General features: G+C 38.2%; 1 protein-coding gene across 1 annotated transcript in view; it reads right to left on the reverse strand.

Annotated features, from left to right (window-relative positions):
- The window catches only part of rpgrip1l (RPGRIP1 like), a 56,741-nt gene extending 51,118 nt beyond the window's left edge, over positions 1-5,623 (reverse strand). The window contains exons 1-4 of the mRNA XM_036535595.1: positions 5,572-5,623; positions 3,458-3,550; positions 2,705-2,849; positions 60-364 (exon numbers count right to left, since the gene is read on the reverse strand). Coding sequence (XP_036391488.1) covers positions 60-364; positions 2,705-2,849; positions 3,458-3,542 — 535 coding nt within the window. The 5' untranslated portion in view covers positions 3,543-3,550; positions 5,572-5,623. The remainder of the gene's footprint in view (positions 1-59; positions 365-2,704; positions 2,850-3,457; positions 3,551-5,571) is intronic.
- Between the last annotated feature and the right edge of the window lie 9,690 nt (positions 5,624-15,313).

Here is a 15,313-nt window from a genome sequence, read left to right on the forward strand (position 1 = left end):
TTAAAATAGTAGAGGCCTCGGTGTCCGCAGTGTACACAGCACAGATGAGAAAGGCAAACCTTTGCTGTGGGTGGTCTGGGGTGGAGCGGGAGTGCTGTCCTTTAGCCTGCGCAGACCAGTGTTGATGCGGGACTGGACATGGCTGTAGGGCGTAGCACGGCGGCTCTGGGCCTGGAGCTGCTGCTTGGCTGCGATGAGGCGCTGCTTGAGTCCCTCGTTCTGTTTCTCCAGCTCCCTCACCCTTTCCTGGAGCTCCTCCACCATCTCCTCCACCTCCACGTCCCGGGCTGCCGACGGGGCCCCCGTGTTCACCTGTTCCTCCCGTTTCCGGTCTTTCACCAGCCTGATCAGCTTGGTGGCCATTCTGGGCCAGGTGTCCCAGAGAGCAGTGGCATCCAAATCAAATCCGAAATAAAAAATACAGAAAGGAGCCACAGAAAAGAAGGAATGTGAAAATTCTGCAAGAAAAAAATCCTTTGAAAGGGGACATAATCACTCCAAAGACTCCAGTATGGAACCTGAATAATAAATTTCAGGTTTGATATAACTATTACTGCCCGTGAAGAGGCCTTTGATGTTAATTGAAACCACTGGGCAGCAATCTGCTTTATAGCACTGACAAATAACGGTTTCCTAAGGCTTATCATTGAAGGTTAGTGCACAGTGGAAGCACATATTTGCTCCATATGCTCACTGAATACAAAAAAAAAAAAATCAAAAGTACTGCTCTATAAGAACACAGGACATAATGCTAAGAATAGTTGTGGGCAGGGGATGTGGTGAGTGAAATGTACAGTTTGCAAATTCTAAAAGTACCTAACGTTAAGAGGAAAAAACCGTTAATGGTGAAGGACATTCCATGAGTATATTGTTTGTAGTTTTTTAACCAGCTGTTTTTTGTCTTTCCTGTAGAAAACCGCACTACAATTTGATAATGCAATATAACGTGTAGGTGGCCCAATATAAAATTCTTCAATGGGAAACACATCCTCATTCATAATGGAACCTATCTTTAAATTTATGATTTAAAAGGCTTCAGGAAAAAGTGAGGGCCGGGGCTGGGGCTGTGTGCTTAATGCGGACCATATACAATGGTTTTTCTCTTCCGTTAATGCGCTCCATTGTATTTCTGGCACAGTGCTGCCTCCACCTTTGATTTCTACCAGCCTTTTTATTCTCTCATTATATCATAAAACGGAGCCTTGTCAAAGGGTCATCCGGAGCTGAGGCAATGCGAAATAACACAAAACATGCCCAACAGTCAACGGAATCAAATAAGGCAGGAAGATAAAAGAATAGGAGGTTTGATGAGCTGCAGGAGTTTGGAAATTTTATTCCAGAGCATGTACCTCATCTAAGAATGTTGTAAATGTTCTGAAACTCTTGCCCCTGTTTAGAAAATGCCAAGGCTGGAAGCGAAGAAAGAGTGATCTGTTTTACAGGTGAGTGATTTGCAGGAAGCAAATGAAATGTGCTGCTGGCAAAGTCAGACAGGACAGCAAACCTGAATTTTAATTGTCCATGTTACCAGCTCATAAAAATTGCCCCACCTGATCTAAGATCTATATGGTTAACTGTACCATTTATAATTTACCAATGAAACTTTACTACAAAAAAATTGCTTCCTTTTCAAACTTGGCTTGCTTGGCTACTGGGAAACCATTAAAAAAGCTTTAGAACTGCCTAGATATGAACGAGTGCTGGCTGGAAATGAATTCACCCACAATATTTTGGCTGTACTATTATTTTTTAAATTTTTGGTTATTTAGAAGTGCTTTTCAAACTATTTACAGCTTTCTAAATGGTTACAGGTGAATGTTCACAATTTCTACACATAAATAATGTAAAACATGCCGACAGATGTTTGAACAGAATAAATATGCCACAATTGACAATTTTTTTCACCACACAGACCATGATATTAGTCCTGTTTGTATGTAGATCAAGGCAGTGCTCGCATGGTGTACATTTTAGCGTTACAGCTTTAACATTACTATACTTGGCCAATGATGTCCACAAGTAATGCAGTTGTTGTAGCTGTCGCTAACTTCCTTGAGATACTCTGGAAGAAGTGTCAACCTCAAAGTGGATCAGAAAAGAATCTAGCAAAATTTAAATGGATAGGGATGCTGGAATTATAAACAAAAACAGAAACTCAATGTTTTCTTCACATATTGCTGTACAGAATATCCATAAAATGTGTTATGTAGTCTATATGGATGTTATTGTTGTTTGCAGTAATTTAATAATAATAATAATAATGATAAAAGATATAGTGCAAGGAATTATAGTATTGCAATTATTGGATTGATCAATTTATATTTCACCATCTAATAAATTTACTTGCTGCAGTATTAATATTTTTAGTTGACTTAAGTGATTGCGAAACTCAAGATTGTGTGTAAGAAAAAAAGGGTTTGCTTAAACTGTTTATCAAAGACCAAAAGAAAACAGGTGGAAAATAAGAACTGATCGATGTAGATAGAGCTAGATATTTTAAATGCCAGTTACAGGAAAAAAAAAACAGAAAACAAATACAGTTACAGAAACAAAAAGTTCAATATTTGCTGTTTTAAGAGACAACCTTGATCCACAAATCTGATGCACTCTCCACGCAAAGTTACCACGAATGGATTAAATGGAAGTACAAAGATATGTAGGTTACGTGATGGCAGACTGAGTTGTATGTGACTGCAGCACAGACCTTTTGATCTTCTCCTCTTGCTTGTGGTTGTGCTGCTTGAGCATGAGATTCTCCTCATGGAGGCGCAGAAAGCGGTCCTCCAACTGCTCGCGACTGACCCGGGACACAGCTTGTCGTTCCCGAGCATTCTGTGCTGCTGAAGGCTCTACAGATGAAATTCAAAAACATCTCTTCTCACCCAGTCTGTTTTCACCTTCTCCTTACTAAATATCTTGTAGTACACTTAAAAATATATAGTTTTTAGCATTTTTAAAGTTAACAACAGACAATAATTACAATAAAAAAACCAGACTATATGAAAAATGGTCAAATTTGTCACATGATTGAAAACATGTATAGATGGAGTGAGTTGATGAGACTGGGGCACAGAGAATTATTATTTCTTTAAGAGAAAATGAATTTGATACTCTCCCTATGAAACCTCTAAACCTATATGTTTATATTCTTATACAAAGGATGCATATGGATCTAGTTTTTCTTTTTTAATGAAAAGGGAAGAGAGGGTGTAGGTATAAATAGAAATAAAAAAGACTATAACAAATTATGGCTGCCGGATGTCGGAGATTCTCTTATTATTCCAAAATAAGACAAATTTTGAGCTTTTACAAGACAGGTGAAAGACACACATGCCTTTAATCACAGCAGAAGGCTCATTTGGTTCAGCTCTACCATAAAAGAAAAGAGATTACAAAGGAAAATAATGAAGACACTGATCAAAGACTGTAATGGTAATAAATAGCAGGTGTTTCAAACCTTGTAGCCCCCCAGTTCCAGCAAGGTTCAAACTTATATCTTTCACAGGCACGTCTCCTGCTGTTTCATCAGCTGAAGCCGACATGGCTCAGTCTAAAAAAAAAATGACACGCAGAATACATTTTACTATTGATGTTTAGACCAAGGACTCAAAATGTGACATATTCCGATATCCCTGGAAAGGCAGAATATAACACAGAAGTAAAACATGAATGCTGCAAATCAACCCTCTGCAATTCGTAGTGAATGGGGAATGACCGTCTTCGAAGCTCTTTACTTCCATGTGAATTTCATGCAAGGGTAAGAGGTGAAAGATGTCTATTGCTGTTAAATTCTGGAGCATGTATAAAGCATGACCATGATTTTAACATTTAATGGATAATGCAGTGATTATGATTTATCAAGGCTTTGTAAAGGGTGCTCCCTCACACCTTGCTGTTACCTATAATTATTACTGAACTTTTTGAAAATCTATTATGTTTCACATATTATGGAGGAAAATCTGTAAACGTCTCCACAAAATACCCAACAATACTTAAACAGAACAACAACATTTAGGGTACTTGTATAAATTCTCCACTGAAAGCATGTTTGCAATGCAGTTATGATGTGAAGAATATAATAAATTTGCAAAAACACTTTCAATACAGACTTTAATGTAGCTTTTTTAAACAGTCTAACACCTGCGCAAATACTTGACTTCCAAACGTTCCATTGACAAAGTTTTTTTGAGATTAAGAAGGCACTATATAATTAAATAATAAGTCTACAGTTTTTCTTCACAGGATAATTAATTGATTCACTTTTGACTGAAAGTATGCAGCTTAGACATTTTATAAATAGTGGCGATCGTCGATTTGTGTTTGCCCTCTATACAGTATAAAAATATACTCAGTCCTTATTTAAAGCAGATACTGACAAGCACGTTGTATCTCCCCATCACCTGTTTTACATCTTTCAAAGGTGTGTGCTGTAGTTGCTGTAACATGTGCTTTTGCTTCAACACTAGTACGAAAGCTATCTTTCCACACTTATTATCTATCTGGCACAGCCTCTGCTCAACATGTTCGCACTGGGTGACTGAGCTCATTCAGTTAAGGAGCTCAATCGAAAAATACTGTACAAAGCTTTATGAATGGGATTTCCATTAACTACGACATATCAAGGACCTTTGCTTGACATCATCAAAGTCAACTAGTTAACAAATAAAAAAGGTTTTCAGTTCGTACATAATTGGCTTCATATCCTTTATTCAAGAAGCTAACGTTATTACGATTTCGATTTCTGCTCAACGTGGGTATTCAGACAATCGCACACGATGTCAGATTAGCGAACTACTCTAACTACAGGAGCTCACGTTAGCTTGCTAAAAAGTTATTTTATTCAGAGACAGGGAAGCCACGTGCAACTATTTTATTACAATCAATCCAGTGTTCACCACAGCACTGTGCGAAAAGCACTACCATTGAGTCAGCTAAACTGTTCATGTATATTATGGCTGTTACTAACGTTAGCTGCCTAACGAGAAAAGTTACAATCCCAAAATGCATCGATTTGCTAACGCTAGCAAGCTAAATTAGCCACCTAAATGGCTACATTAGGTTGCACTGTTCATTTGATATATTGATAAATCGAACACACCGGTATGCTAATCTACAAAAATAACACAGTTTTGTAGGAAACCGTGAAACTATATTTACAACTAACTTTATTGCTGTTCATAGGCTCAATGAAACAGTTGGCTAGCTAATATTAGCTACCTAGACATTGATAAACGTGCCCATTTAGCTAACTCGCTGATTTTTTTTTTTTTACGTGGCGACGGTTGTAAGTGTTAATGTAACGTGAACAGCTACAGTTAGCGAGCTGTCTTGCTTCATTAGCTAGCAGATTACCTTTCAGCTAATTCCTGAGTTAGCTAATTATCTTACTAGCAAGCTATTGATACACAGATGATACACTGCTGTATCAAAACCCAGGCTTTGTAGATAAACACAAATCATCATGTTAAATTACTAACATTTCGTCTAACATTCCCTTTCTGTATTGATGCTGTTCCGTTCAACTATAAAGCTGTAATTGGTTAGCTGACTAGCCAACTACTACCCTCTTACCTTTTCTGAATCACAGCGAACCATTCCACAGCGACCGTTGCTAACAAACAACTCATTTTCCGTTATGCGAAACCACTTCCTATACCTGCAGTTGTGGGATATGTAGTTTTTTGTGGCCTTCTTTTTAATCTCGCGGTAAATCCTTTTCGAGCTTCTACAGCTTTCACAACATGCCCCTCTTCTAATCCTGTTAAGGAAGCAAAGACACTGTTAATATTTGAGTGGTATCGGTGAAAGAAACACAACAGTACTTATTCACCCAACTGTCTCTGCCAGCAATATAAAACTACAACTCCCAAGAAAACACCCAGGCAGCCTAAGTAATATTCTTAAATTACATTATTAAATTATATTAAATAACAAATTAAAAGCTTGGATGACTCAAAAACCTGTTTGTCGAAAATATGCCATGTATTCAAACTAGCTGAAAAGCAGGATACACAAGATTACCCATGCAACGAGACTTTGAATCCTAAGACTGCACTTCTCTTTTACACAAATTTACATGCAGATTATTGTGGTAACCCCAAAAGTAAAAAAAAAAAAAAGAAAAAGAAAGCAAAATGCTTTTCTAAAATACTTTCATGGTACAAAAACTCAAGTCACTCTTGTGTACAAAGTGGTTCTCTGTTAGTTAGAAAACATGTATCCCAATTAAAATGAGGTGTGCTGTTAGTTTAAAACTTGATATTTACAAACAGGGGGGATAATGATCTGTATTTTTTTATATATAGGACCATCAACATTTGTAAAAAAAAAAAAAAAAAAAGTGGGGTACAATGGCAGATAATATGCATGCATCCAGACTGACTGGAATAGTGTATCATTTTTTTACATGTTGCCCACAGCCAGATACTGAGTAGTTTGAGGTAAATACCTTATTCAAGATCACAAAAGCGGTGGCCCATCTATGCAGTGAACCAGTAACATTTGGGTTACTGTCCCTGTTCTTAACCACTACACCACACTGCTGCACATTGCTGTCACACACTACTGGGTAGGGAAACAGCTGCGCTATGCTCTTTTCTTTCACAATCTTGGCCACAGTTTCAAATGCCACATGTGTTTGGATCATGTAAGACAGCACAGAAACTATGTAGGACGTGGTTCCTCCCATTTACTAAGGCTGCTGTGGCAACCATATGAGCTGCAGACAGAACTCCTTCCAGCTGGCCATCAGAAGAGTGGCTAAATTCAGTGGTTTTCTTCCTCTTTTTTAGAGGAAAGGGGAGACAAAAGGATGAAAGGATAATGTTGTGACCACGAAACGTGCTGTTGGTAGCTAAACAAGGAAATGGTTTTATTTCCAGAACTTCTGGAGAAGTATTTTTATTATTCAAGACCATCATTCATAGCTTCATATCACTTTATGCAGCCCATCTATATAGTCCATAATATTAAATGATAACTGGCAAATTAGTTCAGTATTGCACATTGCAGTCAATAAACTGGTAATAAATTTCAATGTAATAAAATGGGCAAATGTCAATTTCCTGTTGAATGACAAATATACTAATCTTGGTTTAAGATGAAGGGACACCAAAGATTCAGTCTCACTATGGTAACCTGTGCCCTTTCTCCACTGGCGTGCCGTGGTGTACCTAGGCAATTTCAAGGTGAGCTGCCTTGTTTACTTCTGCATGTGTCCACCATAGGCCCAAAGACATGGGTGGAGTTATTCCATAGGGAAATGATAACTGCCTGTTTAGCTTGTTGAAATCCGGCAAGCGCTTCTGCAGTCTGATGTCCAAAACTGAGAGACTCAGGAGGAGCTTCTACCCCCAGGCCATCAGACTCCTCAACACGGACGTGCCTGCCACACTAATTGTAAATACATATTCTTGATTGAAAGACGCGATACTTTCTAGTGTTTATTTTTATTATTCTTATTCCTATTGTACATATTTTTACTCTCTAGTTTTTTTATTATTATTACTGTACATACTTTTCTCCTTTAATCTATTTTTATCTAATTTATTTTCATCTCTGTTACTTTGCACAGTCTATGGAGTTGGACCAGTTGTACATTTTACTGCAAGTTGTATACTGTTATAAATATGCATGTGACAAATAATGTTCTTGATTCTTGATTCTTCTGATTCTCGAAATGATGAAAAAATGCTTGCATACAACAGAAAACCAATGACACATCTAGAGAGTGACATAAGATGTGTATTACCTCAGAAGGAATCAACAGAACACTACATGAAACAAAACTCTTTTATTTATTTTTATTTATTAAAACAGTACAACAACTTAGAAGTGAGAGTACAAATCTGACATCTCCTTTTGTACCTTACTTTTTGAATAAGGCATTTAGTCATTATGAATGTCATGCTATTGTGAGCATGAACATTATTTGTTTCCTAAGCTTCATGCAATAAAGATGGTGGGAATGATTGCTTTACTTTACTATAATCATTCCAATTACAATCATTCCATGATTAGTGCTGAGATCATTCATAGTATTTGGTTTTCTTTGGTGGCTGCTTGGCACCTGCTTGGAAATATGATTTCCTGATATGATATATCCATGCCTTACAACATAAAACTATTGTCCAGTGTTGATACTATGGGTCTAAATTGAAGCAACTATAAAAATGAGCATATGAGCAGCAGTCCGAATAATGATCACATCGGGTTACCAGATGCTGCTTGGTTTTTAAGATATCCTGAAAATCACTCAGTTGGGGATAATTTGTTTTCTGTGGTTGTGAAAGCACAAGCTGTTTGGAATGTAATTACTTAATACTCATTAAAATGGTTTGTGTTTCCCTGGGTAATTCTGTTAAATTAACAACTAGAGAAACAAAAGCTGGTTATGTTGCCACACCTCTAGACAGGGTTAATCAATTTCCCCCACAAAATGTTGCCCTGTGAATTAGTGTTAAATGCAACAATTTATGATGACTAATGCAATCGTCATGTCAGACGCGATGTTAAACCTGAGAGGGTGTCTGTTTCAGCTGTATCAGCAGCTTATTTGCCACCAGCCATTTTGTTATTTTAGTTACAGTGCAGGTGACTAACTATTGATGGGCTAATAATTGAGAAATAGAGTGGGTTGCTCACATAAATTCTTAGGATTACAATAGTGGGTAACATAGAAACCATGAAAGGTGTATTTAGTTTTTAGGCCTGTAATAAATGGCAGCACACCATGCACCACTCTCGACTTCATCAGACCCCTGCTGGTTCAAAAAAAGGGGAAAAAATACTGCCCTGGCTGATAATGATACCATTACACTAATGGAGCCTGCAAATGAAAGAGAGCCCAGACACAGTGCTTTATTACCAGAGGGGGCAATTTCCTTGCTGCATTTGTAATGGCCAGAGTACCAAGTATTGATCAGGCCATCATGCTACTAATCCTCTATAAAATTACTTATCACAGAGGAAGTGTCGATCCAGCCATAGCCTGTGTCCTGGGCCTTTTACTGCCTGTTGGGAGAAGCCTGTCAGATTGTTTACGTCCCTGTGATTTAGGGCACTATGGCATGGTGTCCAGGAGGTCTTCTTCAGTAGGACAGATGACTCCCTCTTGTCTCTTTGTTTTGGAAAAAAATGCAACAGCTTTCATTTAATTAAGGGATGGGGAATTATCTGATTCCACTTGCTTTATTGCTCCTGTTGGACACTGAAAAAAAAAAAAAAACTACGCGGCAGGCGTATTATATTTGTCAGTGCGCTGTAAAGCAAGTGCTTTCCCCTTTCTGTCATCAGCATTTGCAAGATGCCCCAGTAAACTGTTGATGCCTTTCTTGATGAGAGCACACAAAAATTCTCAGCACTAACTTGCTTCTGTTCGAGAGAACTGTAAGTATGTGGTTTGAGTGAAGATCGAATGAATGTTTGTCACATTTGCCTAATTATATAGAAGTATTCCACTGTGACAAAAGATCTGTGATTCATTCTTTATGACAATGTGTTCATTTTGAATGTCACAACAGATACATTTCAGTAATCAAGAAGTATACACACTAGCAGTCTGTAATAGTTTTTCAGTAAAGTTAGACATAAATAAATGCAATTGCAAGACTGCAAACTATATGGTTAACCCTCCCATGAATGAAAAATCAATTCAAAGGAAAGGGTCTCTGCCTTTCCTATAAAAGGCCTTGAGATGTCATTTCTGTGGGCTTTCATAGCCTGCTCAAGCCATTTATTTAAAGGTGTGACGTTTCCTCATCAGCATATCCTTCATCACTGCTGCCCTCAGCTAATCAAATAGTTTACCTTAAGGGAAACATTTATCTCTCACTTTAATTATTACTATTTCTGTGGCTGTAAAGATATATATATATATATATATATATATATTTCTGCCTTCAGAAGGCCGTAACAGTGAAACTAGGTATTGATCTAGATATTTGGTCATTTCGTCCTGCCTCACCATTAATATCATGTCAGCATCAGTCCATGCTGTGGTTGACCTCACAAATGGCCCCCTTTTGTTCCCTTTGGAGTTCAATGATATACTATTCTGAAACCTAAATCAATGAATGAATATGAAATTTGTAGTAATATTCCACGACCCGAGGCCTCTGCTATTGCATTGATCGGATGTGGGTTGATTAGTCGATTTAGAGAACCAGCTCTCTCTCTTTTCCATGAATTTGTGGTTGACTATGTGGATCTACTGTGACAGAGTTTACACCATAGGGCATTTGTTAATTTCTCCCCTAACAAAAGTATACTACTTTATTCCTGCTGAACTGCTTCATATTTGAAATGCAGTGCTTTGCTGAATCTAAGAAATACAAAATAGTATAGAAAACAGTATCTTTTGCTCATTATATAAATGTTGGTCTCTGTTGTAAATGGCCTTATTTTCCCCCTTTCTATTTTTCTTTACAATGTATTGTTGACATTGTGTTAAGTTGTGGGACACATCATACCTGCAGCTAATTGACTTTCTGAAGTATTTTCCCTTGTACAACACCAGAAGGACTGTGTAATTATTCATATTTATAGTGATTCTTGAGATTCTATCTTGTGCGCAGTGCTCTCTTTTTACAGCTAATGTTAAGCTATGATTTGCTGAAAGGGCGTGGACCATTGATAGAACCTGTGTTGGGTTTCAAACATATGAATGTAGATTTTATTGACATCATGTTATACCTCTTTACAGCTGAATCCATACATATTGGGTATCAGTACACTGCCACATCTACCCAAAAGGTCAGCTTTTACATTTACTTTCTGTAGTGCTGCAAGCCAAAGTGACCTGACATACTTGTAAAAATTTGTGTAAAGTAGATTTTTGTCAGCCTCTTATTTTTATGCAAATATGGAAAGTATAGCCTGGCTTGATGGATCAGCCACTAGAGTCAGTATTATGGCAGTCTGAATGACCTATGCTTGCAGAATTCACCTGTCAGGCAGGGCCCTATCACAGCTGACATACATGAAATGATCAATCTAATCAATAATCCATAACAAGACTTCAGTAGCTGTCCCACCCTTCTGAATAAACATGTGAATGACCTGGCAACCTCAAATGAGGAGAAAACTCTCTAGGGATTTCATTAACTAGTTGAGTCTAAGGTCTGGGGAGGTCATTATTTGAATTTAAATTTGTTTAGTGTGTCGTATTTCAGACAGCCAGGATGCAGGCAGTGACAAGCTAGTTGGTGGCTCCAATGTTGCCTGTCCAAGGTTTGAGAAGTCAAAGAGCCATCTGTCACAGAATTGTGGAACACACAAAAGAACAATAGAGCTGGGGACATACCTGCCAAGGATCTTTTCAAGTTCTCCTGATCATTAATAGACATATTGAATGCAAACTATTTTTCCTCTGATTTTGGTATTTATTTTTGGTAATTTTCAACTTTTGATCCATGAACAGATTAAGTCATTAAAATGTACTGTTGTTTTAGTGAGGTAACAGGTAATACAGAACCTTCTGACATTATTTAAATTGGTGTCTGTTTCATCAGCTCTATTGTAGCTGCTTATTTGCATTTTTTTCTTATTAGTAGGTCACCTTTCTAATAAAAGATGGACACTGGGCATTTGCTGATACACCACTTGCCCACGAGCCCTGGCAAAGGGTGTTTCTAAAAATAGTTGTCAAGATTTTGATCTGTGGCTCATACCTTCTTCAATAAATAAGCGTAAGGAAAGAGAGAACTTGGCCCTTACCACATTGCCTGTGGGAAGCCATGGAGGTAGACTGCCTCATTGCTGTTTTTAGGTCTATTACTTTGTGTTGACCTAATCATGCAGTGTAACCCTCTGAAAATCCCTCAGCCTTACTCTGTGAGTCATTTGGTACAATCCAGTGCATGTTGTTAAAAGTATAATATAAAATATGATATTTGGTGATGATACTGTCTTTCTAGCATATGAACATCTTATTATGGATATAATTGTTATTGAACTTTCCATTCAATATTGCATATTTCAAAATATGTTAGTTGCACTCACTATTCTCATCAGCTTATGAAATCACTTAACATGTTTTTGTAATGTTTTTAGATTGTTGAAATTTTATTTATAAATGCATTGTAAAAGTAAACACTAGCATTGTGTTTACTTTCTAACCCTGCTATTTTTTAAGGAGTCCTGAGTTGTACTTCATAAGCTTAAACTTTGCATATATTTGTGATTTGAGATGGAAAGGGAATCCAAGTTCCGGCTGCCACCAGCTTGACTGGCACGCTGTCAGCTCTTGCTTTTCATGAATTGGCAATGGTCTCATTTAGGACCCTGAGATATGTGTCTGGCTGGACAGAATGAGTGCACTTTGCATGTTCTTCAAGAGACAACCACTCCGCGCTGCCACGTAGTGAGCACTGGTGCATGACAGTTGCCTTTCATCGCTGTCTTCTTAGCGCTTAACCTTTGACCCCCCCCACTTAGTCGCTGTGCAACGGTTCGAGTAGACTGGAGCGGTTCTGAATGACGGGCTTTGGCCAGCGCTGTGCTTGTCATTATTTGACTGTCAAGAGTAGCCTGCCACTCGGTTTCATCACCAGTCTCAACCTTTTGTTCAGCAGTCCATACCTCCAGCTTCCAGTGCTGTCAACCACATGATCACAAGTGCATAAAATGGCCCTGACTGAACACCCCCCTTCCTCTCTACCTTCTTCCCCCAATCATAATATAGGCAGATTTCCTCCTCACACTTGTCTCCTGTTCAGTTTATTCACATGAGTTTTACTGGGGCCAGCAGGTCAGATCTTGTTGCCATGGTAAAACGCTGAACTGTTGTCTCTAGTGAGACAGTGAGATAGGGAGAGAGAGAGTGAGTGAGAGAAAGGAAGTGGCAAAGAATGAATCAGGCAGTTTGGGCCTTGTCTTGCAGTCCCAGCCTTGTCTGGGCTGCCCTGAGCTGTGAGGTGAAGGACCCTGCCAGAGTTGGGTCAGCTGTCAGCTGCAGTGTCGATTGCAGGCTGGTCCTGTAATGTAGGGCCAGCAAAAGGTCAGCCACTGTCATTTGTTTCAGAACAGTTGAAATAGAGAGGCTCACAAGCATATCTCTGCAATAAGGTTGGAACTACTATATTATTAAAAGTCAAACTTTGTAAGAAGTGCCTGATTACTGGGCACAATAAGAAAGCATTGTTGCTTGATGAGGTTAATTGATTTATTATATTGTACTTCATGAAATTAATTTCATTTGTTAATCATGATTATTATAATTTCTACATTAATATCTACATTGATTCACCATATATTGAGTGTGGTGATAGATAACATCCATTTGTCACCATTTATTCATCAGAGCAAGTCATCAAGAGATTTATTTAGATTGCCGAAAGACTGCCAGATTTCTGTACATAAGAACAGATATGTTGAGCTAACATGGCCACATTGGTCTTTTATACTGTATGTTAAAAGTCTCAACCACTGATGCCAAACCTCAAAGAACTTATATTCTTTCCACACAGACAGTAACACTTTAGCTGTCATTTAGCCATCCTAGGAAGTGGGTCTCTTTTGATTTTAAAACAATATCTGCGATGCCCCTATTGATCCAGCTGCATGTCTGATTATAAAAAAAAAAAACAGCACAGTGCCTGGAACAGCACAGCTCCATTATAGAGGAGTTTGGAGTGGTTCTCTCTAACTCTCTCTGTCTGCCTTGCTCTCTCTCAAATTTATGATGCTGAAGAGAACTGTTACCATAGATTAATAATGGCAGATGTAAAGCACACACAAATGTTAAATAGCAGTGAATAATTTTTGCAAGTGGACCTTCATCAATGTATAATTATTAATGAATATGCCAGACATTTGTAATTCAGCAACGATGTGCATTCCACATATAAATATATATATCCTGAGGATGCAGAATTGTGTCATATTTGAATTATAGTCTTTATGGATCATGGTAATCTGAGTAAATGATTTTATATATGCAGCAGCTTCACCGCATAACTCCTCTGGAACAGACAGCTGCCATGGCATTGCGTATATTTGTAAGTCTCCACTGTGCTGGGACAACAATAGGGATTAGCGTGATGGTTCTTGAAACACTTTTTGGAGGGGGAAGCTGAGCTAATGCTCTCTTATCAGTGCCTACAGGATGCTGCTGCAACAATTTTCCTTGACTGTCAATTAGAAAGGGGATCATTAACTTCAAGAGTATAAATGTTCTAACACCAGTATTATCATGTGAAACTAAGTAGATGACAGATGTTCTTCGTTTAATTCTTTATTTGGTTTCTCCTTTTGTCTAAAAATTAATTTATGTATTTATCTTTTTTATTTTTTTTATAATCTTGGTTGCCTCAGTAGTGCCTAAGGAAATTCCTCATTTGCCATTCTTATAAGATTTGACTGGCAAATGCATACATATATCATAAAAGTAAGAGATAAATATTTAAATGAGTAGACAACCTGTGCATAGAATTCTGTACATGCACCAGAGTGTGAGAGAGAACAGAAGTGCGGCGAGCCTGTGTTTTTAGCACTGTGAAAGAATAGGCTCAGTCCTTTAAACTGTTTGAAAAGCAGAGTGAAGCTTGTAGTTTTGTTTTGAAAAGTGAACTGTTGGCGTCTTTTGTTATGGCTTTTGATTCTGCCGCTGATCAGGTGTTCCGGGGATTTCTGCTTACTCTAGTAAAATTACTGTACATCAAATAACGGATGCCTTGAGTAGTCTGTCAGAGTAGTCACACTGTATATGGGCAGCGTGAGACAGGAGCAGAGAGAGAGAGACTGCTAATAGGCACACTGGCGCAATCTCCTCTCGTCCTCTGACAGCTTCTCCCTTTTGTTCTCTCTCCCGACCCACTTTTTGCTGGGATTTGTGACACGTTTCGTGTGGTGATCAAACGAGTCAGTGACACCTGATTAGGATGTACCGCTTGTTTACAGTTGCCTGTACGAAGGACCCCCAGACAAGGGAGACTTCACCTCGACTAATTAAATTTGCACCTGGTATACCAGTTGTGACAAGAATTGGAGGAGTGTATTTATTTGTTGCTCCATGCCTCCTCACTCTCACATTTATGAATGCTCATTGCACATCTGTTAGTATGAGAGAGCAAGCCCTGTATTTTACAAATAAGTATCATCCACATAGTTCTCATAAGGTTCAAAGGAACAGGAACACTGAGGTGAATACTGAGAGAATCATATTTATTATCATGTCAGGTATTATATATTTGTAGATGAAATATCTTTTCCTGTAGACTGGCTATATTGATTTGCTTTGATATGCCCAGAAATAGTCCTCTATAGACTGGACTGGCTATGGCTCCTGTCTAAGTTCATCCTATCTAAACAACAT

The sequence above is a fragment of the Megalops cyprinoides genome, chromosome 8 (genome assembly GCF_013368585.1).
Source record: "Megalops cyprinoides isolate fMegCyp1 chromosome 8, fMegCyp1.pri, whole genome shotgun sequence".
In the NCBI taxonomy this organism is placed as follows: Eukaryota; Metazoa; Chordata; class Actinopteri; order Elopiformes; family Megalopidae; genus Megalops; species Megalops cyprinoides.